This window comes from Anopheles coustani, chromosome 2, assembly GCF_943734705.1.
Source record: "Anopheles coustani chromosome 2, idAnoCousDA_361_x.2, whole genome shotgun sequence".
NCBI classification, from domain to species: Eukaryota; Metazoa; Arthropoda; class Insecta; order Diptera; family Culicidae; genus Anopheles; species Anopheles coustani.
Genome location: NC_071289.1, coordinates 88023016 through 88050607, shown reverse-complemented (window position 1 = coordinate 88050607; position 27592 = coordinate 88023016). Strand labels below are relative to the sequence as shown.

General features: G+C 43.9%; 4 protein-coding genes across 4 annotated transcripts; 2 read left to right on the top strand and 2 right to left on the bottom strand.

The window, feature by feature from the left end:
- Positions 1-14798: 14798 nt before the first annotated feature.
- On the bottom strand, positions 14799-16225 carry LOC131263603 (dynein regulatory complex subunit 4). Its single transcript, XM_058265833.1, has 2 exons — positions 16207-16225; positions 14799-16129 (listed from the first exon to the last, which is right to left on the bottom strand). Exon 2 carries the CDS (start codon positions 16098-16100, stop codon positions 14799-14801), a length of 1302 nt encoding a protein of 433 aa, XP_058121816.1. The 5' UTR covers positions 16101-16129; positions 16207-16225.
- A 6199-nt stretch (positions 16226-22424) lies between these two features.
- Positions 22425-24099, top strand: LOC131263600 (cyclin-dependent kinase 10). The gene is made up of 5 exons (XM_058265829.1): positions 22425-22505; positions 22582-22682; positions 22744-22816; positions 22881-23711; positions 23772-24099. Exons 1-5 carry the CDS (start codon positions 22496-22498, stop codon positions 23960-23962), a joined length of 1206 nt encoding a protein of 401 aa, XP_058121812.1. The 5' UTR covers positions 22425-22495; the 3' UTR covers positions 23963-24099.
- On the bottom strand, positions 23968-24460 carry LOC131263608 (large ribosomal subunit protein mL42). The gene has a single exon (XM_058265838.1). The coding sequence runs from the start codon at positions 24435-24437 to the stop codon at positions 24048-24050; it is 390 nt and encodes a 129-aa protein (XP_058121821.1). The 5' UTR covers positions 24438-24460; the 3' UTR covers positions 23968-24047.
- A 92-nt stretch (positions 24461-24552) lies between these two features.
- LOC131263596 (conserved oligomeric Golgi complex subunit 5) lies at positions 24553-27081 on the top strand. Its single transcript, XM_058265823.1, has 4 exons — positions 24553-24633; positions 24699-26042; positions 26111-26299; positions 26372-27081. Exons 1-4 carry the CDS (start codon positions 24597-24599, stop codon positions 27061-27063), a joined length of 2262 nt encoding a protein of 753 aa, XP_058121806.1. The 5' UTR covers positions 24553-24596; the 3' UTR covers positions 27064-27081.
- The last annotated feature ends 511 nt before the right edge of the window (positions 27082-27592 follow it).

Sequence of the window (27592 nt, the reverse complement as noted above, 5' to 3'; positions counted from 1 at the left end):
CTATTCTGAGCAATTCTTGGAACATCAAAACACTTTTTGGTCTTACATACTTTCTGAAAAGCGCCATAGAAACCCCAAATGCTGCCGGTGACGGGTTTAATCTGTTTATCGAGACGACAGCCGTGCGTTGGCGAACGATGGATTTGGCGGTATCCACCAGTGCGTTGTTTAGCAAACATTATTCCAACGTTGAGCGAAGCAATTTACACGGCCCATACAAACATGACATCAAAGAGCATCTCATCGACGTGGAGCGCTATTGATGAGAAATTAATTTAGCTTCGACTTGAAAGGCATAATGCAACGATGTACCGGGTCATTAAAAGACATCTGAAGTAATCCCACGCTGCTCCAAATCAGTCATGGAAAGGAAAATTCAACTTTACGTAAGCAACGAGGGTTCTAGTGTTGTACCGGTTTGAGATATTTTTCAAACTGCTCGCTTCACTGTACAGTGGAAAACTTTTTCGAACTGCACTTGAATGAATAAAATGAAACACAAACTGTGCTGGAAAAGTAATTGAAAACAACCGTACACCACGATTTTAACCACAGGCAGCCAGAGTGGCTTCATTAATTATCTTCCGATTTGTGTGCTCGCTTTTCGATTTGTCTTTATCTCATTCCATTAATAAATGTGTTGTTGCGAGCGAAAAGGCAATATTCAATTTCATCGATGTGAAAACATGATTGAAGGGCATCCTACGATTCCGTGACCGCAGCGGAGGCGAAGGAGGAGCAGAAGAGGGAGGGATTCTGCAACCGAATAGTAGACCCGATACTTCATCATTTTTTCCCCCTGATGTCAATCGTGAATCCTCACAGGATAATTATTTTATTTCACAAACGTCCGCAGTATCGCTGATTGGAAAATGTAATTTCCCTTCGAATGATTTAATAACATTCGATAGTAAACAAGTTTTGTCCCAGGATGGGTAAGGTAGAGGGAAAAAATATGGCAATAACACGCTGCGGAAAGAAAAGCCCATTTATTGGCGAGTCGATTGTGAGCGAATTGGCTTTTGAATGCTGATAAAGCAATTTAGAAGGCTCCCGATTTAAATGATTTAATTAATTTATGACAATTTTGTACCATACGTGTATTGTTCATCACAACGATAAAAATAAATCTACAATTTTATAAATTTGATGTATCGCATCGCATGAAAATTGCAAAAAGGGTGACGTGAAGTTATACGAATTAAATTTAAAACTGACAAACCACAGGACCCAGATTCTGATAAAAATACGCCTTTAAACTTGGTGTTTGGTGCCAGTACTACTCTTCCAACACGCATTCGATTAAGCTGCAGTTTTCCCACGTAGATTAACGAACAAAACAAACTCACAGAAAAGCGCTTGACGACAGAAGCCACCGTTCCACGTTTTCCCTACGTACTTCCAGCAGTAACTTCTTGCTACAAAAAAAGACAACACAAACTTTGTGCTTTCTCTTTGCCTTTTTAAATTTATAAATCTCTTCCGCGAAACGGACACCGTACGACCGGTCGGTCCCAACGGTCATTGCTTTTAATAAATCTCTTTAAGCACCCATTCCCCAACCCCCCCCCCCTCCCCCTCCCCCTGGGGGTGAAAAACAGGAAAAAGTTGCACGAATCCACGCCAGCGCCAAAACGTTTACACGCTTTTAACGCGCGTCCCCCTCCCCTTTTGCAAACCCACAGGAAAAAAACCCCATCTACCGCCCGGGAAAACTTCCCACGGCTTACGGCTGGAGCTGATTCAAGCCCTCGAAAAGTTGACGTCGGCTGATGGTCGCCTGGTGGCTGCCGCTGACGGTCGGTCGCTGCAACCGGTGTTGTTGCTTTCCTTGCGGCACGCGGAAAACTTGGCAGAAAAGATAAAAATGGGACGACTCTTTTTTGCTCCCTTTCCATTGCCTACTGGAGTGTTTGGGCAAGTGTTATGTTCCCGCCACGCGTCAAACATGTACTTCACACATTCCCCCCAGCAAGGAGGCGGTCGGGGAGGGGAATGTTTATTTTGGTTACTTCAACATTAACCATTTGCGATGACTAGAAACTCAGCAACACACACAATGTGGCTCATATTCGAGTTCTTAAGAGTACTACTTTAGAGGATCACATAGATAAATTTTAATACAATTCGAAGAAAATGAATAATTGACTGGTTAAAATATAAAATGTTAGCAAAGTGGTGAACAGTAGCAGAAAAACATGTTTTTATAGTGTGTAATAATTACAATCTAATATTTAATCTAATACTTTTTACCTTTTTCATTGTCACTCTAAGCGTCTTTATGATTTACTCTCCATCGTTCCCTCTGTATTAGAGAAAACATCATAATTGAATCTAGCAAGAAAGTTTGTCGCTAAGCTCTTCTTCCGGAAGCACGTACAATGTAACGTAAAATGTAGCTCAAGAAAGTAGATCAACTGCGTAATGGTGCTCGTTATACTTCCTTTTTTTCGTTTTCGCTACATTCCCATAACGAGCAAAGGAACAGGACGAAACAATGATAATGATTTTCCACAAATGGTGCTGCTCCAAGTTGGGGAAAAGTCTGCAGGAAAAGACCGTAAATTCAATGCAAACGTTACATCATTCCTACATTTGTCGCCTCGTGTACGAACTTCCGGGCTATTGCGATCCGACGTGTTAAGCATATCTTCAGCCCTCCGTTTCGGGCGCAAGTGCTTCAAAGTGCAATTCTATCAATCGCTTTTTCGGGACGTGCCGGGAAACAGAAAAAGCATTGATTGCAGTGTTCGCTTTTGCGGCCCACGGAGAACAATTCCGAGCGCAACAAATCTCCGTTTTATGTGCCGTTGTAAAACCCAATGCCGACACTACGGCTTGTTTTGCACGTTTAACTTGTTTATTCTGCACAATAATCATGATATTGAAATAATGTCGAACGGAATCCACCGTCGAAGCGCAAAGATCTCCTCGCGGACGTGTGCACCCACCATGAAAACGTGCCAACATTCGACACCTTCGGCATGGTGTGTTAAACAATTTCCAAAAAAAACCCCGTACCTGCATGCTCCTAATCTCGTTTACGTGCTCGTTGGCGCTATCTATCGCGATCCGTAGTGATTGCGGACGGACTAAACGCGTCCCCAGCCCACTTCGTCATCAGCACGCCAAAGGGAGGGAAAAGCGGGCGCTCTCTTCAGATCTCCACCCCTGTCGCATGTCAACACGCTTTGAATGCGAACTGCAACGTGCAACTTACACGCGCCTGCATCGCAACCCTGCTCTGCGAGTGGTCTTTTACGGGTCGATCGTCGTATTTACCTGGCATACACGGTACGGTGCGGTGTTCGTGTTTCAGTTTTTCCATTTTGTGCCGCTGCTGGGTTGATTTTCCAAAATACCTTGAACGCTGGCTGTGGAGTGCAAAAATTTATGCAAATTGAAGCAATTCACCCTGGCGACCGCGGTGACGATGGGTGTGGGGCTGCGCAGCGAAGCAGTTTACCAAATTGGACAAACTCCGGTCAAACGAAGGGTGCTGGCCCGCATCGTCACCGGATGTCCTTTTTTTTTTGCTGCGGTGAGGCCAAGTGGGCTAACAAGTGGCCCGGGCAGGGTGAACTTTTGCATCCCATCGGCCGACCTTGACCGTCACCAGCTTTCGACGCATTACAGTTGAATGATGGACCAGAAAAACGGAACACAGAGCACACTTCAATGAAGCGTGAGGAGTTTTCATTTTCCGACGAATGGAAGAGTTTTCGGTGATGTGTGAAATGGAAATATGAACCACAATTTGTGGAAAGGTAATGCAACGCAAGAGCTAGCAAACGATGTGTACGGTCAAGAACTATTTTAATTTGATTTACGTCTCTTCCAGACCGCAAAAGGGAAATTAACTGACCTGTAAAAAAGATTACAGAGTGTTTGCTTTAAAACAACTTTATGTGGAATAAACCATCGGGAATGTACTTTTAAACCTACTTGTTCTTTTTTAAAAAGTTTAATTTTACTTAAAAATAAAACCTTATTTGTGTGAATTCCCTATCGTAAAGCCTTTCTTTAACTTTTGATTATTCAATAAACGTATTGATCTTTTGAATGATCATTTTTATTATCATTTATCACGTTTTGAGCGTTTTTTTGTCAAAAAGATTACCTGAAAAACTTTCTCGTCATAATAATGCGTTATTTTCTTTAATTTTATGTGAACGAAAATCGTTTGAAACTATTAAATCTATTTCGTTATCAACTCTCTTTTTTATTTTACTGTATTTTCTGTCATGATTCGAAATTTGTTCCATATTTGAACAGCTTTACACGAAGTGTTTTAATTGAAATTTCATCTTCGGTTCGGTAAGAAGAAAATAGTGGTTTACGTACTTGGTATGAATTAGAACACCTGTTCCTTGATGAAAAAACAAGCGATTCAATTGCCCAGATAGTTATTTATAGCAGTTTATTATTCTTCAAACAACACCACAAATAACACCTTCTAGATTGTCTTCTGGCGTACATATTCTGAATTGTTTCCTGCCAGTTTCTCCTTTCGGGGTCATCACGCAAGCCATATGACACATGTTTCAATTATAAACCTTCAGCCAATGAAATCCTCCAGCAATCAGAAGGCCAAAACGAAGCTGATTGGGAACGGCTATAATTCCTCTGGAATAAATAACAAGCCCCAGCTCAAATGTGCTCATCTTCGCCACAAACACTCGGTCGGACGGAATCGGAAACGAAAGAAAGCTAAAGGTTCCGGTCCTCGCACGTGCGATGTGCGGTGTGGGTTCATTTTCCGATTGTCAGGGGGAGAGAGATAATGATTCTTGCGGCAATGCGGATGAAAAATAAATTAATTTGCTATTGCGACCAAGACATGCCGATCAATAAGTAAAAACAACACCGTCTGTACGAGGACGATTCCATTGCTTCTCCGCTTGATTGCATTCAGGTTCAGGGTGAGGCGGCGTAGGTGAGGACTATTTTACTTTTTTAGATTATTTTCTTCGTGCCAAGATAGAAACAAGTCAACCGAGACAATCCTATCTATTTATCGCTTTTTGCGGAGCGACACGGAGCGATCCACAATCTCATTATTTGGTGTTAGTAGGGAGACTAGTGATGGTGTACGGAGGATGTGATGGGGATAATCAATTAAATTGCATCCTCCGGTAAAAGCCCTCATCAGCGACCAGGACAACAACACCGCGGAGCAATATATTGTGGTTAAAATATATATATTTAACAAACCCTCCGCAAAGCTTCACCACTCCTTGCTTCGGTCCAACCGAAATCAAGGGGGTTTTGTTCTTCATCGTTCCACCCTTGCAAGATAATGTTGCATCCGGTTCGGTCGACGAAAACGGCTCCCTATATGATGAACAATCACCGTTTGCAAATGGGTCGTTTTTTCCTCCCGAGCCTTCCACGCATTCTCCTCGCCAAAATGGCCAACCAGCTGCAAGCGACATCATTATCGTCATTTGTATTCGTTCAACGTTCGAGTGCCATGAATTATGGGTTGCTCCACACACATTCTTCCTCCTTCCGTTCCAACATACACCCCTCCACACAGGACGGCGAAAATTGGAAACTCAATAAATGCAGAGCTCTTCACCATCGGAGTGCACTTGATTGTGGGAACAATTTGGCATAATTAATGTCGAGCGTAAAGTGTAGGCCATTCCCGGGCGCTTGGGCAGGAACTGAGATGGGTGGGAGTGAAGAAAGAAATCGGATGCAGATGCAATCATGGACCACCACGACCCATTTCAGGTGCCCCGCCCCAGCCCCACGCCGTGCGCTGCTTAAACCGGGAAGTGCTCGAGAGGAGAGAAAGTTGTTGATCAAATTGAAAATTAATCCATTCTGTCGATATACCGCGCGGTGAACGGTTGGCCAGCCAGTTTGGATTGCTCGCATCGGAGTGCTCTCGTGAAATTTTGATAGGTAAACTGCAAGCAAAATGAGCACCTCCCAAATGGGGTTCATTTAATTTCACCACATTCCCGTGCCGCACTCAAATTGTCCGAATTGTTTGATGAATTAGCCTACAAGCAATTAAAAATGTGTTTTTATTTCGGCACGCGGTTTTACAGATGATGCACATTGTGGCATGAAGTGATGGTTGACTTATTTTTGGGTAAATATTTCGCTGGCATGCAACCATTATTTTCATTTTTTATCATTCGTTTTATTTCTCTTTACGCGGTCAATACAAATTACAAATGGCATTTTGTTGATCGTCGCATGTGAAAAAAATAACACACCTCAGATTAAGTAAGAAAATACCCACGTTTTTATTTTTTAAACTCATAATGAATAAGTTGCTATACTATGGTATATCACGAAAAATATTTGATAGAAAGTGTATATGGGTCACATACGAATTTCTTAAACTATTTTGCCTTCTTTTAAACGAAACAAACGAGTCACATAAAATCCAATTCTTTTTGCATCGCTAATAGGCAGTAGCTGCTGAGACTCGGTGACGAGAGGACGCAAAACACGAGCAAATCGTATACGGTCAAGCGATAAATTGAGATAAAAGAAACGATACTAAAAGTGACGAGTACAGATAGTGCACACTACCACATAGGACCCACTATGGGTCTAGCAAAAGTTCAAATGACGACGCGCAAACGCAATGCGAGCGTTGCACGTCAAAAAAATCTAGTGACAGGAAAAAACATTGATGCATCTACAGAAAAAAGAATGCAGTTCGAATCTCCAAACCCATTTGAACTGTTAAAAATGGATTGTACTGTCGCACCAAATGTGCAGAAAAAAAGTGAGGTTGAACCAAGAAAAGAAGCGGCTGCAAAGCCACCACCACCAATAACAGTAGCTAGTTCCAACGTAGGTGATATACACCGAAAAGTTATTGATGCCGGAGTGATCAGATACACCACTACGGCTACAAAGATGGGGATTGTCGTACGTGTAACGAACACAAGTGATTTCAAAAAAGTAATGAACTATTTTAAATCTAAAAACGTGGAATTCCACTCTTATCAACTAGAGGAGGACAAAACGACTAAAATCGTATTATCAGGTCTCATGGACATGCCGATTGAAGATTTAATAAGTGCGCTTAAAGACGAACAGTTGGACCCTGTTTCAGTGAAGAAACTTACAATAAAAAACAGAAAATTCCAAGAGCAGGCACTCTATTTAGTGCACTTTAAAAAAGGTGCAGTGTCACTAAACTTTCTAAGAACAATCAAGGCAGTGAACCACCAAATAGTGCAATGGAGATACTATTCCACTAAAGAAGGCCCGATGCAATGCAAAAATTGCCAACGATACGGGCACGGAGCAGCAAATTGTAACCACCCAGAAAAGTGCATCAAATGTGCTGGCAATCACATATCTGCGAAGTGCCCAGCAGCAGCTGCTAGCGACGAGGGTATCATACCCTCACATAAACTCAAATGCGCAAACTGTGATGGCAATCACACGGCAAATTTCTCCGGTTGTCCAAACCGACCAGAAACAAAACCGAAACAGACATCCAAACCAAAGGTAGAAAAGAGCAAAACTATTAGGCATTTTTCAGCCAGTGAGTTCCCCCTCCTACCATCCCAACTCGATCCTCCTCCAGCACCACACACTCCCCGGAATAACAACAATCCATTCAGAGGCGATAACCTTTTTAACACAGCAGAGCTCGGGGATATTATAAAAGATACTTTTCTCCACCTGCAAAACTGTAGTTCAAAACAAGACCAAATCATGGTCGTATTTAAAATTGTTAGTAAATACTGTTTTCCGTGATGACTCTCTCAAAACAACCAAAGATTGCATACTGGAATGCCAATGGCATTTCAATTAAAAGAACTGAAGTACAAATGTTTCTTAAAAAGCATGAAATTGACTGTATGGCCGTCACTGAGACATTTCTGAAGCCAGACCAAGCTTTTTCGATGCCAGACTACTTTACGTACAGACTGGACAGAACAACGCACACTAAAGGAGGAGTTCTTCTGATCATCAAAAAAAAATGTCAAACACGAACTGATGAAATCTTTCAATTTGAAGATCATAGAAGCAATAGGTGTAAAAATTTACACAAACAATAACCACTTTTCCTTAGTTGCAGCATATCACCCTGGAGGCAATACACAAATTGATCTATTCAAAAGAGATATTACCAAATTAACTCTAAGAAATGATAACTTTTTCGTGTGTGGCGATTTCAACGCCAAGCACAGGTCATGGAACTGTGTATCCTCAAATCAGGCAGGTAGATGCCTATTTGAGGAATCACAAAAAGGGCTATTTTCAATCCACCATCCCAACTCTCACACATATATACCGTCGAACGCTTCACGCAACCCATCAACGCTAGATCTAACGATAACCAACAATAATATATCTTTCTCTGAACTTTTAACGCTAACCGAACTAACATCAGATCACTTACCGGTGATATTTGAAATCACCAACACAGAAATAAACCATAGAAACCAGAGGGCCATATACGATTACAACAGGGCAAACTGGAATGAATTTAGAAACTGCATAAATAGCTCCTTGGATTTATCTGTAGTTAATCTGGGCATGATAACAAACACCAGTGATATCGATCTCATGTTAGACACGCTTACCACTGTAATTGTGACAGCCCATGAAAATAGCGTCTCATTAACCATACCTGATAGCTACAACATTATTCTTTCGGAGTCTACTCTCCAACTTATTAAAATTCGTAATAAGTACAGGAAGAAATGGCAAAGACATCGAGAGAATACTAACTTTAAGCAAACATATTATTTTCTCAAGGCAGTTATCGAAAATTCCATATCGAATGAAAGAAACTTTGCTTGGTCCAGAAACTTAATTGAAATGAATGCTCAACAAAATAATAGCAAGTTATGGAAATTTGTTGGCATCATGAAAAAAAAGAAAAAAACAATACCTGTACTCAAAGTTGGCAATGCACAGCTTATAACAAATGTAGAAAAATGCCATGCAATCAAAGAACATTTTGAAAAGGCCCACACCGGCACGTACCACTACCGAAGCGCACTGGATAATAGAATTTCAGCTTCAAACACCAACGCTAGTAGCCATTTTCAGCCAGAGACGACAACTGACAATAATTTTCCCTTATGTAGGCCGAAAGATTTGACAAAAATTATCAAACGGCTAAAATCGAAAAAGTCCACGGGCTTAGACAGAATTAATTACACCACCATAAAAAGACTTCCTACTAAGGCTATCATTTATTTAAACACTATCATTAATGGTTGCTTCAAGTTAGGATACTTTCCAGACGTATGGAAGAAAGCTAAAGTTGTTGCGATCCCAAAACCGGGTAAAGATCATTCCCTTCCAGAAAACTATAGACCAATAAGCCTATTAAGCTGCTTAGGAAAAATATTTGAGAAGGTTATCGCCTTTCGACTAAATCAGCATACAGATACTAACAATATTATCCCAGACTCCCAATTTGGTTTTTCGTCCCCACCTTTCCACCACCCACCAACTACATCGGCTGAAAAACAACATTGTTACAAATAGAAGGGCAAAAAAATCAACTGGTTTAGTTCTACTTGACACAGAAAAAGCCTTCGATACAGTATGGCACAAAGGCTTAATATACAAACTCACGAACTACAGATACCCTACATACATTATTGAGATAATAAATTCTTTCATCACTAACAGAATAAATAAAGTACACATAGGACATCAAGAATCTGAACCTTACAGCCCAATAGCAGGAGTGCCTCAAGGAAGTGTACTATCTCCACTCTTATTCAATATTTACATATCTGATATGCCAGAGACAAGAAACTGTACAAATTACGTGTACGCAGACGACGTAGCCATATCTTGTTCCGCGAAAAACCCGAAAAGCATAATCAAAAACCTAAACACATCACTAAAGACATATGCAAATTATTGTAAAAAATGGAAACTCAAAACCAATAGTTCAAAATCTGAAGCCATTTATTTCACCAGAAATAGATGCAGAAGAAAATTACCTCAAAGTAATTTAAAAATAGATTCCGACTCAATAGAATGGAAAAATGACATAAAATATCTTGGGATGAACTTCGAGAAACAGATAACGTTTAAAACTCAAATTATCAACACTATAAATAGGATTGATAAACTGATAAAAGTACTTTATCCCTTTATAAACAGGAGTTCGAAACTAAATCAGAAAAACAAAATTCTGCTTTACAAAACATGCTTTCGTCCCATTATTAGTTACGCCTTTCCAGTTTGGAATAATTGCGCACGAACTTTCATTAAGAAACTACAAACAAAACAGAACAAGATTCTCAAAATAATTCTCAATCTGCCACCATGGTACAGCACACGGTCATTACATGAAAGAACTAATTTACCTATGATAAGTGACTTCCTAGAAAATCTGAACTGCAACTATTATAACAAGTGTGAAATGAGTAGCATGGACTTTATAAATCAACTTGTTCTGCATAGGAGATAAGTAAATAAGTTAGACTAGGTTAAGATTTAGGTTAAGTTAAATATTATAAATTTTTTTTTTTCTTTTGTCTGAGGGTTTTTTCCTAATTTTTTCCCGCGTTACGGAGTTCAATTATTATCAATTTCAAAATGGCAATGCCAAAAAATATTCAAATTCAACGAGGAATACAACAAGTGAACCCGGTACAACTGTATTAAAAATGATGTAAATCACCAACATATTAATTCAAAAATAAACCATATACTACTACTACATACTTTGCATCGCTAATTGTTTGTCAGTGATCCACTAGAATTACGGTGCGTCATTAAAATCATGACGCCTTCGGTACAACCACTGAGTTTATGTTATCATACCTCCAGCATCCGACATGCGGAAAGATAACTTCCCAAGAATACACCAAGATATTCTCACACTAGCAAACACTCTCGGGGGAAAAAGTGCATAAACGGTCTCGCTAGTGGATCCACATCCGCTGGAAAAGCTGGTGCGAGTAAATCATGCCAAGCAGTCGCTTAGCACCGGCTCGAGATAACGATCATGGCGATAACGTACCCGTAGTTTACAAAGAAAATTACGGTGACTGGGCGGAACCCAACGTGCGGGCGAAAGCACACTCAAAAATCAAAATTAAATGCACACCCATACCGTTAGCAGTTGATGCAGTTAACAAACATACCAACATCCCGCTCTGGTACCGTTTTCCGGCGCACACTTGGCGTATGATTTCGGTGGACATAAACAAATAACAGAAAACCGGTTGGGCGTTATTTTTCCGGATGTGGAAAAACCCCCCCGTGTACAGAACCAAAGGAACACGCAGAAGCACGAAGGCGATCGCAAAGAAACAAATAAAAACTGGCTACGCTAGGGCGAGCATAAATCTGACGCTATTGTTCCGGGCACCCTTGCTTTTCCGTTTGCGATGCACCGTGCAGGGCGTTGGAAAAGTGGTTGAATGCACAAACAAACAAAGTCGAAAGTGAGCTAAAAGTTCTTCACGGCGTAAACGACTCCCAGCTTTGCCAAACAAATCCGGCCGGCTCGCCGAAGGCTGCCCCGAAAACAACCATTCATTTCCTTGAGTCCACCCGTTGAATGCTCCGCTGGGAAGGAAAATTTCTGCGCGATCCATCCCAGTTTTCCCTTGCTTCTTGCGAGGGGCATTCCGGGCATACTGATTTTCACACCCCCGGACGCGCATGCAGCTGGCATGCTGGCATTCGGAAAACTGCAGCACCGAATCTTGCATCGGAAAATCACCAAGCCAGGTTCCGCGCGAACCTTCCCCACCGCATCTGGAACGTTGTGTTTTCCCTTTGAATGCCCAAAGTGCGCTTTCCAGCGTACGTTGTATCGAACCTCGGCACTGGGAAAAGACGGTTCCCGAGAAAAGCCAGCGAGCGCCCCGGAAGCGTTTATTCTCTGCTGCACTGTTTCAAAGCCCCTACCCCACGGAACCGACCCAACCGGAGGGTTGCCTATCCGGATCCCGAATGTTACGGTCTGGTTAGTGAATTGCTTTGAAATTATTGCATCTCGACGAGGAGATTCCCGGGAAATGCTGGTTGCACCAACTATTGCACCCCGTGTCCTATCGAGGGTTTCGCGTATCGAGCTGATAAGATGCTACTTTCTTTCCCTCTTGGGAAAATATATCCTCATAGTTTCAAAAGGAAACAAGGTTTTCGAAGGAAATGGAACAAAAATTTAAAAAGTTTCTATAGTCACAGATTTTCCGTTTAGAAAAATGTATTTCGTGAAAAACTTAACACGCTGAAGCTGCAGCATCTCGAACCACGAGCGTACAATCGATTGAAACCCAGTTTTCCCTTTTGTTCCCCCCCTAGCTATCGGACGCAGTTTCGACATTGGAAAAGTTAAATTAAATACGTCATCCTTTGCCTCGGTGAAGCGTGGCTCATCCTTTTCTGCACTTTTCCCGGCCACTTCCAGTCAGGCAGGCAAGCACGCAGCATGGGGGCACAATTTTGACAAACTTTTCAAAGAAAAGTATAATAAAATTTGCATCCACGTCGTCGTCGTTTGGCGGAATGGCGGGGCCCGCGAGCGCCAATTGCAAAATGTCATCCATCGGGCGTTGAGTAATGAGAGTTTGGATGAAAGTTCAAATTAGCGTTTCAATTGGATCGTTTATTTGACTTCCAATTACGTTTGCTGGTGGAAGTTTTCCAATAAAGGGTGAAATCTGCGAGATAATGTTTAACAAAATGTGTTCTCCTTGCACCAGGATGTGCTAACGGAATTTGATGTTGTATGTGAATATGTGAAGATTATTTATTTGACATTAATACTATATTTTACAACAGTTTTGTTCGATTCGATGATTCCTGCAGTTATTTTTTGAATGAAAATAAATTAATTATTTTATTTGGTTGGATAACTTTGCAAGACTATTTGCTGAAAACTGGGTTTTAAATGGTTTATCTAATGTTGGGGGAACAGTTCATAATCTCATTATAACTTTACACAACTGGAGACTAACCGTTAGCGCACTTCTTGAATATGCTGTTTGTGATTATATGGCTGTATCTCATTCATTCCATCAATGCGAACGATTCCTCATCAGAATACGTCAAGTCTTAACATGCATTAGGGCAAAATCATCATCTTATCATATTGACGGGTATCGAAGCAACTACCTCGGGGTATACAATACTAACCTATCCTTGTAAGCTGCTCGCACAAGGATATTTGCTGATCGTACGGTCTATGATGGTTCCCAACGGCTAAGGCAAGGATTGATTTAAGCGTCAATCAGACAAACAAATCTGTTAACCAGGTTGTTTGTTTTAGCGGACGGTTCGAACCACACCGGAACGAAACGGACACAATGATACACGAGCCTGTGGAATATCAGGGCATTTGGCTTTCCAGAGCCGTTGACGCGCGATGCGATGATGAATAAATAAGCCCCGGCGGAGGGTCGGTGCTTCATTTGCATAATTGATTCGTTAATAGATATGCATTGGCAGGTTTCGAGGTAAGAAAATTATGCCGGACGGACCGCAGACATGGTTCGGAGTGAGTCTCGATTGAAAGCCGAACCAACAAATGGGTGTTAAAATACGATAAGACCTCGCGAAGCATTATGCCTTGGCATCTGGCTCTTAAAGCTATTACAAACTTTCCTCCTCCAAAGGAATTTCCACCCCTAGGATTGCGCAATACTTGCACGAACAATTTTACAAACCCTCTATCCAACCGTGCGGCGTCCCTTTCGCCTACTTTTAATTTCACCCATTCAATGCGCGTCCATGGATGGGAGCTGCGTAATGAGCCGAGGGAAAATCGTGGCTCGAGAGTAACCGCAAACAAGTGCACGAATGGAAAAGCCGCTAATTACAAAATCATCCTAATGAGACATGCTGGTGGAGTGGAAAAAAAAAAAGGAAACATCCCACACCGACCGTCGAGAGTTACGGCTGAAGGGTTTGTTTTTGCAGAATTGCTCCGACATGGAAATGAATTCATCGTTCTTAGCGGCATAACCCATGGGCTCCTCCGAATGCACGGGTGTTGGAGGAAGTCGAGAAGCAAAAAAGAGGCAACCACGCTCGTGACAGAAGACCTATGCCACAAGTTACCGGTGTCGTCAACAAAACCAACGTAATCCCGAACCAAGTGCGCGGATGAATTCAAAAGTTCTCCGGACACGTGATATACATTGCGCTGCTTTACACACGACACGTTCGTCTCGTCCTCCGGAAAGCTTACCTTATCCTGAGGGCACAATTTTGCTGTTTGAAAAAAGAATTACTGGAACACATTAATATCTCCCCACATGAACATGGTCTGAACCGGTTGTTGGAAAAGTGGGCGGAATTAATTTGCCATCGTGAAGGCTCACTCGAAGAGAACACAAGAACGCCAGACGTTTTGTAAGGATGATATTTGAAAAGCCAGAGCCTCCGGGAAAAAGATAACATTAAACGATGCCAATGGATGATTCATGATGTGCCGCCCGGTAATTATTATCATTTGCACATGATGAGCGTCTTATACCAACAAACAGGGGTTAGAGAACGGTTTCATTCGCTTCCTTCATTCACGTAATTAGTGGCATTGGGTGCTGGGATAAACGCTTTAAATTACACCACAGGCAAACAGAGTACGACGCCCCTTGGTGCAAATTCTCATTGAGCTCTGGTTTAATTTTATGCTGCATATGCTCCTCATTACCATTCACAAGGAGCAGAACGGCGGAAAAGATAAAACTGTCGAACGGAGGTCAGATGTGGCTGGTAATATATTCTCCAACAGTTCAATCGATAATTAGCCCAATGCATTGAAAGTCCTCTTAATTACACGCATTAATTTATGCCACCACTAAATGCCGACCGTCTGCTCACTTATCCTGCCGCAAGTTCGTCAGCTCCAGGTCCTTCAGCGTGATGCCATACTTTACCAGCTTGCCTTCGATCAGCGACAGGAGATCGTCGTACATCTTACTCACCCGCGCCAGGTCGTACCGAAGAGCTTGGATTTTATCGTTCTTTTGAACCAGCAGCTTTTCGATCCGGACGCTCAGCGATTGAGGCTCGATGCCGGCCAGCGATAGGACTTCACCGAGAATGGCCTCCCGCTGCTCGGTCTGCTTCTCGATGTACTCCAGCTTGCGCTCGAGCAGCGAGTTCTTCAGGCCAGACTTTTGCTGAAGCTCCAGCATTGATTTCTCAAACAGCCGCTTCAGCTGATCCCGCTCCTCGACGAGCTTTTCGCAACGCATCTGGAGCACGTCCTGCTCTAGTTTGAGGCTGGACAGCTGCTTCTGGGTGCTGTTGAGTCTCGTCTTCACCCGGTTGAGGGTGGCCTTGTCGCGGTCGTAGTACTGGAGCTTCTTCCGTAGCTCCACCAGCTCAGCTTGAGCGCTCTTGAGCGGTTCCGTGAGTCGTTTGTTCTCCGCCATTACCTCGGTGAAGCTCTTCAGGTCCTTGTCCGACTGTAGGCGCATCTCCTCCATCTCCTCCTTCATGCTGTTGATCAGCGCTAGGTTGTTCTGTGTGATCGCGTTGTAGTAGCTCTTCATCTCCCGGTACGCCTGTTCGTTGGTGCTTATCAGTTCAGCGATCTGCCCATTCTTCCGCTCCTCGACCTCCGACAGCTCCATTTCGTGGCGCACCTCTGCCTCCTCCTTGTAGCTGGCGAGCCGCTGCTCGAACAGCTTCGTCATGGCCTCAATCTCGTCCTGGAATTTGGCCCGCTCCACGCTGAGCAGTTCGCTGTGCTTCAGCTTCAGCTGTTGGATCTCCAGCTCGGCATTCTCCTCCTTTTCGCGCAGCAGCCGCTTCAGGTCCCGCTTGTCGTTCAGCAGCTCCCGTTCCTGCAGCGTATGGTCCTCTTGGGCCATCTTCAGCTGCGTCATCATCTCCGCCCGCAGCTCTCCGATGTGCGACTGGTGCTCGTACTGCAGGTGCTTCATCTCCTGCATCACGTTCTTAGTGTCCTGCTCGGCCAGCTCCTGCGCTACCTCAACGTCCCGCTCCTTCCCGCGGATGACCGCCTTGGCCTCCTCCAGCTGCTTGCGCGTAATCTCCCAGTACGTACGCAGCTTGTCGCGCTCGAGCTGGAAAAAATTGCGCTCTTCACGCTCGCGCTCCATCTCGTTCCGCAGCTTGAGGGCGAACTGCTCCAGCTGCTCCCGGGACATGCTGGACGTGTCGACGCCATCGATGACAGCTGCCATAACCGAAACGGTGCAACGATATGGTTACTACTGCTACGTGTTGGAGCTACATTATAAAACTGATACTCACTGCTTCCTTTTGCCTTTTTCGGACCCTTTGGCCGTGGATAACATGGGAATTGGATTGAAATGGAACGGTTTAGAACGGCTATATCAATATGGAGTTAACACTCAAACAAAAAATTGGAGTGTCAACAGATAAAGTCAAACATACCATTTTGCTAGACCTGCCGACAGTTGTGTCAACTCTACTACTCTATTTCGATGTGCGATTTGCTGAACAGTATTCGTAACGGATTCGAGCGCTGTATCGTCCGGATTTTCCCAGAGCTACATCTGGAAGAAGAAAAAAAAGCTGCGGTAGTGTTTCTTTCACCCTCGATACGACGAGCAGCCTAAATCAACAATCAGGGAAACAAATCTCGCCTAGGATCGTTGAGCAAACAGTGCGAACGGAACATTTTTTACACCCTCCGAAGGACGGCCTTCCCGTCCGAGGCTCTTCAACGTGCATCGGGGCTTTACTTACCAAACATCAGCAGGCCCAAAATCCGACGTTTTAACCGGCACCGTCATCCGTGTCGAACGGAAGGCAAATGGTTTGGAAAATAAACTCAGTAACACCGCTCGCACGTTTGCGCAATCCTTTTATCGAACCTGTTGTCAGCACCGGCTTTTTGGCTTGAGCGTATATCGAACAAACAGGTGCAGGCATCAGAGCCTTCGGTGCTCCCCATGGTTACCAGGGACGCGGCTGCGTAGCGTGTACTTACCTGTGCGTTGGTTGCTACGTTAAAGTTGTTGATGTTTATAGCAGTGGTCGAGTGATAGCACAACAACGATGGCATGGCAAATGCATTGAAAAGCCACTGAACGTTGTGGAAAATTTCAGTCATAAAAACACGTTACGTATTTCTATTCGTTTGAAGATTTTCCTTAAAAACCAGTCAATAAAAACGAAACGAACCAGCTCACTTCGGCTTACTGCACGTGCAAAGAAAAACGATTGAATAGCCACTCTCTTGGAAAGGGCGCCATTTAAACACATGAGGATGCCTGATTGAATCCGAAAGTAGAGCACAATATAGAAGCAAACATTCTGTTCAGCTTTCTTCTAGCGTATATTTGTTTGTGTCTTTTCCTGGAAAGGACCAGGCGTAAGCGGTGAGTGCAAACTGCAGTGCAAATGCGCCAACCTCAATAACAAGAGTTGTTCTCGGAAAATTGTGGGACCCCGGCGTGCTGCTGCTAGCCTGCGTCGGAAAAGCAGCATTACCTTTAGTGGAGAAAACTAAATTTTTCTTCTCCAAACCCGGTCCGTACCGGTTTCTAGAATGCACCATACCAGCCCGGTGCTCACCTTTCACCGTTTGACCGTAGCCTTCACAGCAGATTAGAGATGTTCGGGCGAAAAATTCACTTCCAATCAGTGCCAATACACTTGGGCAATCGTGCGAAATCTAACGGGGCGGAAGGGCAGCGACAGCTGGGCTGGGTTCAACACTGCGCCAGAGCCAGAGATTCCTACGAGAAAAACCGATGGAGTGCAGTGCTGGACGAACACACGCCCGACGATTCTACATTCAATTTGAGTTTCATGGATCAATGCACTTACAGGGTATGTCTGCAATCTACGCCATGCCGTCCAACTCACCAGCAGACAAAGGGTCTAGGCTTCGGAGTTTGGGTGAAGTTCCGAGCCTGCATCGTTTTCTTTTTTCCATTTTCTCGATCTACGTCAGTACTCCTGCTTCTAAAATCTGCTATCAAAATTCTCCGTCCACACGGACGCCTCGCTCGAACGATTCTTATCGACCACCTTCCAGACTTTGGTCGTCCCCAGGTTTCATCACCTTTTTTGGAAGCACAGGGGATTGAAAAAAAAGGGATGGAATGCTTTTTGGTGAAGTGTTTTCATACGGCCGCCTAAGTGGAGTTTCTTCGAGCAGGGTAATTCTCGTTGTTTCAGGTGTTCGTTCCGGGTTGGGGACTTTGGAGCACATTGAGCACATCGTATCAAACCGCTACCATATGGTGGTATACCGAAGTTCTACAAGTTCGGTTGTTCCGTGCGTTGAAGATTTCCTTTTTGTTTCAGTGTTTAAACCTCCGCTTTGATAAAAGTGGGTCATTTTCATAATATAAATTGCTTCTTGAGTCTGATGTTTAAGTTTTTCTATTAATTCGGATGGAACTGCCAGGATCGTCGAGATCTAAAATGCATTCTTTATGTTCGATTTGAAATTTTACAGATCTAATAATTGTCCAGTGTACGTTGTTTAATAAAATTATCGGTACCGTGGGCTTCGATGCAGGAAAACATTATAATTCTTTTCAACTAGAAGTTTTTAATCAAATAGCATTCACTAAATTCACGGAATGTGGTTCAAACTTTGAACTAATCAGATAATCCTTCTTGGAATTGATTCCAACAGCTGTGCGAACCTGTAAGCAAATTACATCATATCTCAAGGGATTTTCAATCTTTACTTCGTTCTTAAATTAGCATAATCAAATCACTACAAGTAGGTTCCTGCCAATCTGATTGGAGTCGCCGGTTCAAATCTCAAACCGAAGAGGTTGCTCAACTGAAGCCGAACTAATGCACCGGGCATGAATGTAAATTAATTCCCCCACCACAACCAAACCGGCAAAACCACGAAGATTAATCGTGATGCTTTCCAATTTGTTTGCACACCAAACGGATGAGGCGACCCGAGGCGTCCATAATTCTCACGATGGAATGGTTGTTTTCCATCACCAATCGTAATCCCGGGATTACGCACCAACAGCATCACCCTGGGGCATTACACCGGAGCAGTCGTTCCAATTAGTTTCATCGGCGAACGACTAATAATATCACGTCTTCGAAGTGCACCATGGGGGCCAAACTCACCAGCCGAAGAAGGGGGGGAAAATTGGGCGAAAGGTGAGCAAGTTTCCCAACACCCAGCTAATGCGACGAATCTCGCGAAAAGCCACAAACTCGGTACCGTGTAGCAATCGTTCATCATTTCGGTCCATTTTCTACCCGGGACGCAAACTTTGTCTTACGGTTCCCCTGAAGCTCGCTGCACATTTTCCAGCCTCGCGCCGACGAACAACCCTTGAGCCGTTGGACGCATTTACATACGCGTGCGAAGCATTTATTTCTCTCGGACCCGGGAAAACCAACCGGGAGCAAACGGTTCTTCCTTCCCGCGGTAATTGTGGTGTCGTTTCGACACTGTTGCTCGTGCCGAAGAAATCACTAACGACTCGGTGGTATGCCTAATGACACGGAATTCCGCACGTAATGTAATAAGGGGGCTTTTCTTTCGTTTTTCGCACCACTAATACACTGCATTGGGAGAAAGGCAGCCGCTTTGGTCCTATTCATCCGGGGTGGAACCTTAATGTGGTTTTTCGCATTCGGGGTCACGTTCTTAATTACAATCTTTGAAATTACCATCCAGTGACTCGGACGGGTGCGAAAAGGGGTTTTGAATGCAAAAGGTGGCCGAGCGCGTTACTAACGGCCACGATAGCAGCAGGAAACCATTAATGTGCCCTAATGTCGCATAAATAAATTTTCCACTCGTTGGAAACGAATGGATGTATTAAGTGTTGTGCGGTTTGCGTTTTTTTTTCTGCCCCTACGGATTGCCTCGCCAAAGATGGACAATATATTCGCTTCTCCGAGGGGGAAATGCACGACTTAAACGAACGTGCGCCTGGAGGGACTGCTCGAATCGGAACGGACGGATGGTTCACTTTTATTCGTCGTCTTTATGTTGGGTTTAAGACCACATCCGACATAATTCAAACTAAGCCCGCACATATGCGCACATCGTCGCCGGCATTATCTTCAAACAACCATCGTACGGGCCATCGTTCGTTAGGACAATTCCATTATGAAACGATACCCCGGGCAAGATACCCGCCCCGGTACTGATAAAACGCTCCAAGACGTGGAAATGGAGTCCCGACTTGTCAAAAGCGAACTGCAGATGCAAAGCAACTAGGGGCGTGGGGGGAGAAATAATGCCATGTATCAGAATATTAATAACCACATTACCGAGCCATACGAAACCGCACCGTGGGAGGGAGCAAGTTCGAACTAATTCTGAACTTTCTCGCACGCGGTTGGCGGAATATTCTGACGACGATTGCCAATACCGGAAACCCGGTTGGGAAAAGCTATCATCCGGTGGTTATGTCCGCCCGCCACCATGCGCGAAATCGTTTTGCTATCGACATTAAATTTTCTCCAAAGCCCGCTGACGTCGTTTTGCGTGTCACAGAATGGTGCTCATTTTAATGGAAAGTGCATTAAATTTTACGGGTTTATTATACCTCACGTTCGATGCCCAATCGTTAGAAAAAGGAAGTCTCCAATAAAACGCTTTTAGTCACAAAGTATTCAGCTCGTGTAGATATGAACACTTTCTGACCACATGACAAGGAACGGTGTTAACGAAAGCTAACTTTCTATTAGAAATAAGAGAAAAAAAAGTTTATATTGATCATGCACTCAGCTACTTACTCTATTATGGATCTTTAATCATCGAATTACCAGAGCATCTAGCCTCAGGGAAGGTTAGTCCAGCAAAACACACAGCATAAATTTTAAGCAACCTGGTTGGTCCCGTCTTCGCCATTTCATTTTGCTAATGCATCGAACACACCAGTAAATAAAGCAGACAACCTGTAATCCCCTTCAATGGCCTCTGCTTTCGGCTTTACGTGTTCTCGAAGGCGGACAAACAACCAGAACCGAACCCAACCCAAACCAACCCAATCGGACGTCCGTTTCTTGGGGGTTAATACAATAGATTTTGGATAGAATCGAACAGTAAACGAATCACAAACTCTCGAAGCGAAATGATTCAATTTTAGTTTTCTCACTTCGTATTTTACCGTGCTTTTCTACCGTTTTGTGTTTTTCATTTTGTGAATTCACATCCTTTTGGATGAAGAAAACTGGCACGCACAAAAAAAAAAGCAGTTGGCTTCCACGAGACAGAAAAACGTCCAAAGGATACCCTTCGGTCTATTTACGAATGGCACAAAATATGCTCTCCCCCGTCTTGGGTGCCGCCTTGTATCCTTTCTCACCCATCTACGGATCCGGTTTCGGCAAACATTTGCCGAAAAAACATCATCCTCACGAAAAGGGTCCATCAACCTGAAATGTCCTGCTGCCGCACGGATAGCTTAACACACGGGCCAACGTCCAATGATCCGAGGATTAGTGTGGAAAATCAGCTCGATAGAAAGGTAAAACACGGCCAAACCCTTGAACCGTCGGATCGTGATGAAGCGGAAAAGATTCTCCGGCTCGTTTTTCCGTTCGATGTTCAACCCGACCGTGGACCGCTCCAGTCTGGTAGGAAAACTTTCACAATAAAGAATAAAATTCAACCTAATTCCGTTTGCTTAGGGCGATCCGGATGGCTTTCGACTGTTTTTCTACAGCTGATAAAGATTTTTTTGTTTATTGCAAAGATATAACGATAAACTGAATTGTATAATTTTCGCTCTACGAAGGCGACCGAGCTATTAATTGTATTTATTTCTAATCAGATGAGAAACATTGCATCGGGTGTCCGAAGGTAAAAAGAACCATAATAATATTTTATCAGCTTTTTCTAACCTGTTGCTTTCCGCTGTTGCGAATGTATTATCTTCAAACTAATATTTTGAACAACGTTCGCATATAGAAATTTAAATACCACCGATGTCCTTTTTTGGGGTTTTGACCCTGATGATTCAAAACTCTGCCAAAACAGCTGAAGAAATGATGGTCAACACGCCATCTGTACCTATTATTTGGCAGATCAAAAGAATCCAGCAACCGGCCCTTGCATAAAACCATTCCAAAAACAATGAGTAAATTTTAAGAATCAACAATAACGGAAAAATAATTTGAAATTTCACATCAAACACTACTAACGCAGCCACTAGTCTCCAGTAGTGATGGAATTATACCGCACCCACCGCTCCGAACCACTTCCCTTGGAGCTTCTTTAAACCGGATTCGATTCCGGCTTAGTAAAACCTACGGTTCCTTTAGAGGTGAAAGAAGCCTCCCGGCTCAAAACCTCTATAAATTATTAAATCATCAATCACCTACGGTTCCGTCTGGAGTCGTCCGGAGTCATTCGGAGCCACCGCAGTCGTCGGAGCCACCTTAGCCGTCGGAGCCACCTTAGCCGTCGGAGCCATCGAATTTACCCATCACTAGTATACAGCACGCAGCCTACAGCCTGATGCAAAATGTCAAAACAAGTTGTTTATTCCAGAAAGCCGGGAAAAGCGTAAACAATCAACAATACAATAACCCACCGAAACAGTAGATATATTTTCCAATTTTGATCATGCCATCAGGTTAGTTTCAGCTTAATTGCCTGATTTATAAGTTGCAGTATCATAATCCAGCTGTTATACGTTAATCATTTCGCAGACTATACCGATTTTCGCGACCCAAGCCGTCCAGTTCAGCGCAAAGGTTCGCTGATGAATTTCCGTACGAAGGAGTTCACCGAAATTCCACCAAAAGATGTGGTAAGAGCAAATTTATCAATCCAGCGATATTAGGTACTATTTACTGATATCTCACTTGCAGTTTGGCAAATGTCGCTATGTATCTTCGTTTCAAAAATGCAACCGTGTCGGTGAAGGGACTTATGGGATTGTTTGTATGTTTTAGATCCAGAAAACAGTAACACAATTGTAACCACTGATGCTCTCCATTGATTTCAGTTCGTGCTCGTGATACGGTTTCAAACGAAACAGTCGCTCTCAAGAAAGTACGCATTGATCAGGACATATTCAAAGATGGATTCCCGGTCAGTGGACTACGCGAGATACAGATTCTAAAAAACTGCAAACATGAAAATGTAGTTCAGTTGAAAGAGGTCGTAGTGGGGAACAGTTTGGAGAGTATTTTTCTAGTGATGGAATTCTGCGAACAGGATTTAGCTTCGCTGCTGGATAATATGGACTCGCCGTTCACCGAATCACAAGTGAAATGTATTATTATACAGCTTCTAAAAGGATTGAAATATCTACATTCAAACTACATCATACACCGGGACCTGAAGGTTTCGAATTTGCTGCTCACCGACAAGGGCTGCCTGAAAATAGCAGACTTTGGTTTAGCCCGATATGTCAGCGACTCGGACAAACCGATGACTCCCGGACTGGTAACGTTATGGTATCGACCCCCGGAGCTGTTATTCGGTGCCAAAACGCAAACCACCGCCGTGGATATGTGGGCAACGGGATGCATTCTTGGAGAGCTGTTAATACATAAGCCCCTGCTGCCAGGATTGAGTGAAATTTCTCAGATTGAGCTGATCATCAACCTCCTTGGTACCCCAACGGAAAGCATTTGGCCAGACTACGCCAAGCTGCCAATGGTTCAAAATTTCACCCTCAAAATGCAGCCGTACAATAATTTGAAGAGTAAATTTCCGTTCCTCTCTTCGGCCGGGTTCCGCTTGTTAAACTACCTTTTCATGTACAACCCGAAGAATCGTGCCACCGCAGATGAATGCCTTTCGAGCACCTACTTCAAGGAGGCGCCCTTGCGTAAGTATGGCAGAAGATCGAAAATTACACCTGAGCAATGAGCAATCTTCTACATTCCAGCTTGTGACCCAAAGTTAATGCCCACGTTCCCGCATCATCGAGATCTCAAGAAAACATCGGTAGGAAATACGGGTGATCATAGCAAACGCACCAGCAGCTCCACGCACAGCCGTGCCTCAATCGATGGAGGACATGTGCCCACTATTTCGGATTTACTTGGTTCACTCATAAAAAAACGGCGTGTCGATTAACAGAATTAATATAATCGTAAACTAAATGCTTTACTTTATTCTTCCACCAAGGGCAATTTGGCTCGACGAAATAAACACTCCTTCACTACAGATATTCACGATCCATGGGTGTTTTCTTAGCACGCTTATCACGAGCCCTTGGGAACCATCGGTGCTTTGTCGTAAACGTTAGTTTACTCAACTCCTGGCGCACGAATTCCGGGTGTTTTGCCTTCAACGCGGCGCGACTGTTGGCGATTATGTCATCCCGTACAAGATTTGCGTTCGGTTCCGGAACGGTCACCTCGATCGGTTTGCTGAACTCGTATGGAAAGTCCGGCTTTGGGTGCCATGCGACGAAAACCTTGCCACCTTCGGCCACGGCTACTTTCTCTACCAAATCCTGCGGGTTTGCTCGTGCAACTTGCACATTCTCGTACTGTTTGAGGGTGAGAAAATGATTTCCGCGACGGAAAATCCGCCCCACGAAAGCCATGTTGATGAAAACAAACTTGAGCACGCTTGTGACACTTGTCAAACAACTGACGTGACGATGTTTACATTCCAGCTGGCAGCAAAATAGTGAACGTCATCGGTATTTTCTATTTGCAGCAGAAATTAAAGTGTTTTCAATTATTCCTCATTATTTTCCACAATGACCGAAGAATTATGTGATAAGATCGAAAAAGATGGTGAGATTTTCTTTGTACATGTTGTAGTGTTACGCATTTAACACGTTGTATTCGTTTTCGCACAGAATTCTTCAAAAACTTTCTTGCCGATAAACCCAGCCCCGAGCTGCAGCTGACCGTCGCAATCAGTGATCAAATTGGCAAACTCTCCGAAGGCATCGAACAACTGTCCAGCGCCCTCCAAAAGCAAGTTCGCGAACAGTACGGTGCGTTACTTTCGCAGGCCAAACATGCCGGTACGCTGAACTCATCGATCGAATCGATATCGAGCCACATCGAAACGCTACGCTTTGGTGCGGAACGTCTCCGGCGGCAGATCACTGTGCCATACGAATTGCTCGAAACACAGACCAAGGTACTCGGTCGGTTGCACGAGGCCTCGCATGTACTGCGACAATGTGCACGATTTCTTCAGGTGCACAAGGAACTGGCCCGTACCAGCGATCTAGCCGAGCAAGCCGGTATCGTGAACGAACTCGAGGGCCTCATGGAAGATGTGGATCTGACGAAAATTGACTTCCTGCGAGAAGAAATTGGTACCGTAACGAAAGCTAAACAGCGCCTGTTGAAGGTGGCCAATCGGGATTTATTTGAGGGAATATTGAAAAACAAGCAGGAACAAGTTGACGTGTGTTTGCGAATTTTTCACAACCTAAAGATACTTCCAAAGTGTCTCAACAATGTGCTGGAAACATTCAGCACTTACCTGAGAGATGCGATAAAGGAATCGTTCGCTGGAACGGATGTGGCGAAACTACGCAAAACAGGTGCCTCATCCCCGGCCAAAGAGCGTCAGGATGCACGGCAAATGAAAGGTCCCGGCAAAGCGCCTGCACTGACCAATTCCTCCAACTTTCGGACGAAGCTATGGCAAGCTCTGGAGTGGCTGTTTCTAGACGAAATGTTTGGCCACTGTACCCAGGTGTTGTTTCTTCAGAAGTGCCTTCTGCAGCTACCGCTTGGAGACGACTACACGCTTGCCAAAGAGTTTGATCGTCAATTTTGGGATAACCTAGAGAAGCTGCTGATCAAATCATTCAAATCGGCACAGTCGCACGTGACACAAACGCTTCAGCAGGGACTTCCGAAGCTTCTTTCGCTTGCGCGCGGACTGGAGACGAAAGTCGATCATCAGTTCACCTTTGGCGAGAAGGTGTTTAGCTCACTGGAGGCAGGCTATCTGGAAAAGTGTGCCAATAACTTCAAAGTAGCGCTGGCTGATGTCGATTTTCCCAACCAAGAGGTCATTGATACGTTGGTTCGTGTCGCTTCTACCGAACTGAACGCAGCCATTGTCGATCCACGTTTGATCGATCTCGTGACAGGCGTTTTGTGCGTGTCGAATAAAGACCTTTGGAACAAAATTGAACGCAATGTTAAACTGGGGTCCGACACACAACAGGTGGTTGGTAAGTTTTTTAAACAATTGATTCATAAAAACTGTTTAATATTCTTTGAATGGCTTCTCTTTGTCTAGATAATCCAAACGTATCGCAATCGCAGAACATTACCCTGGCAAATATCATTCATTATCATCATGAGGCAATCAATAGATTGGTTTTGAACCTTGGACCGAAATTCGCCGGTCTGGAAGCTTCGAAACGGTTAACATCTAGCCTGATCGAAGGAAAAACTATCACCTTGGCTATTTTGCAACCTTTAATCGGTAAGATATAATACCTTCTCCGTTGGGATCTCATTTTACACATATCATTACTAAAGGATTTTTTCATTACAGCTTCTATACATTCTGCCGTGAACGTTATCCTTCTCTCCATGCACCGTGAACCGGGTCTAAATTCGAACAACATTTCAACAGCCGGGCCATCGCTATACATGAAGGAACTGCAGGACTTTATCATTCGTTCGTGGAGCACGCACATTTTGCCTTACAACGATCGGGCGGTGATCGAGGAAGCGGGTCAAAGTTTGGCCATCCGTTGCATTGAGCTGTTTGTACAGAATCTGGTCACCATTCGTCCAATTTCCTTCGCGGGCAGGCAACGGCTGAAAGCCGACTGTCACCACTTGGAGGGCGCACTCAAACCCATCGTACCGGACCTGTCGTCGCTGGGGAAAAGTTTTCGTCTGCTGCGCGCCATGGCCTCACTGTACACGGTCACACCACAGGAGCTAGTTAATCAAACGACCGACGTTGGTGGAGTGGTTCCACCGTACATTGTGCTGTTCATGTTGTTCGGGTACGCCGGTAACGATATGGCGAGCCCGCACGTCACGGCCGGTTGGGGCAACGAGAAGCTGCTACAGTGGCTCGAAAGTCATTCCTCGGAGAGGGACCGGCTGGAGCTTATCACCGGTGCGCTACAAAAATACCGAACCGTGGTTCGACAGAAGAACATTACGCAATATGATCCTATCTTTCCGATTGTTACAAACTACTTGGAGAACGTGAAAAAACATTTAAACTAAACAATAGAAAAATATCAAGTATTATAAAATACATGTAGATTATTTTTTTCTTTTTTTATTTCGAACATTTCAATAGTAAGGTTTTATTGGTAACCCTTCCACAGTTTCTTCGTAACTTCGACTGGACGTTTTTGTTCGCGTAACTGCCAGAGCGTAGAGTAGGTAAGTTTTTAGAAATATCCACATCTGCGTTATGAATGCCACCACCACAAACGCCTCAAAGGATGTAATGTGACCGAAAAATCCTAAAAATTGATAGGTTATATTTAGCACGATTCCGTTCAGTTCATTTGTTGAGTTAACGTTCTTACCAATTTCGTTGAAATATTCTTCCCACCAGCCTGAAGATTTCTCCATCCGGGCAATAGCTGTTGTGTTATTCTCTATTTGTGCCTGAGTAATCGTCATTTGCATGATGATCGCGGTGCAAAGGAACACGTGAAACATCCTTTCCGGAAGGCTAAACAGCACTGATTGATAAATCAAGTTCACTTCACCATGCACATTATTTATTTGCTTTAGCTCGGCA

Excerpts from the sequence above, each read along its gene's own strand:
- LOC131263608 (XM_058265838.1), bottom strand. The coding sequence starts at position 24,437 with ATGGCTTTCGTGGGGCGGATTTTCCGTCGCGGAAATCATTTTCTCACC.
- LOC131263603 (XM_058265833.1), bottom strand. The coding sequence starts at position 16,100 with ATGTCCCGGGAGCAGCTGGAGCAGTTCGCCCTCAAGCTGCGGAACGAG.
- LOC131263600 (XM_058265829.1), top strand. Across the intron at positions 22,683-22,743 it reads AAATTCCACCAAAAGATGTG|TTTGGCAAATGTCGCTATGT; the intron begins GTAAGAGCAAAT and ends TCTCACTTGCAG. Across the intron at positions 23,712-23,771 it reads CTTCAAGGAGGCGCCCTTGC|CTTGTGACCCAAAGTTAATG; the intron begins GTAAGTATGGCA and ends TCTACATTCCAG.
- LOC131263596 (XM_058265823.1), top strand. The coding sequence starts at position 24,597 with ATGACCGAAGAATTATGTGATAAGATCGAAAAAGATG. Across the intron at positions 24,634-24,698 it reads TGATAAGATCGAAAAAGATG|AATTCTTCAAAAACTTTCTT; the intron begins GTGAGATTTTCT and ends GTTTTCGCACAG. Across the intron at positions 26,300-26,371 it reads TATTTTGCAACCTTTAATCG|CTTCTATACATTCTGCCGTG; the intron begins GTAAGATATAAT and ends TTTTCATTACAG.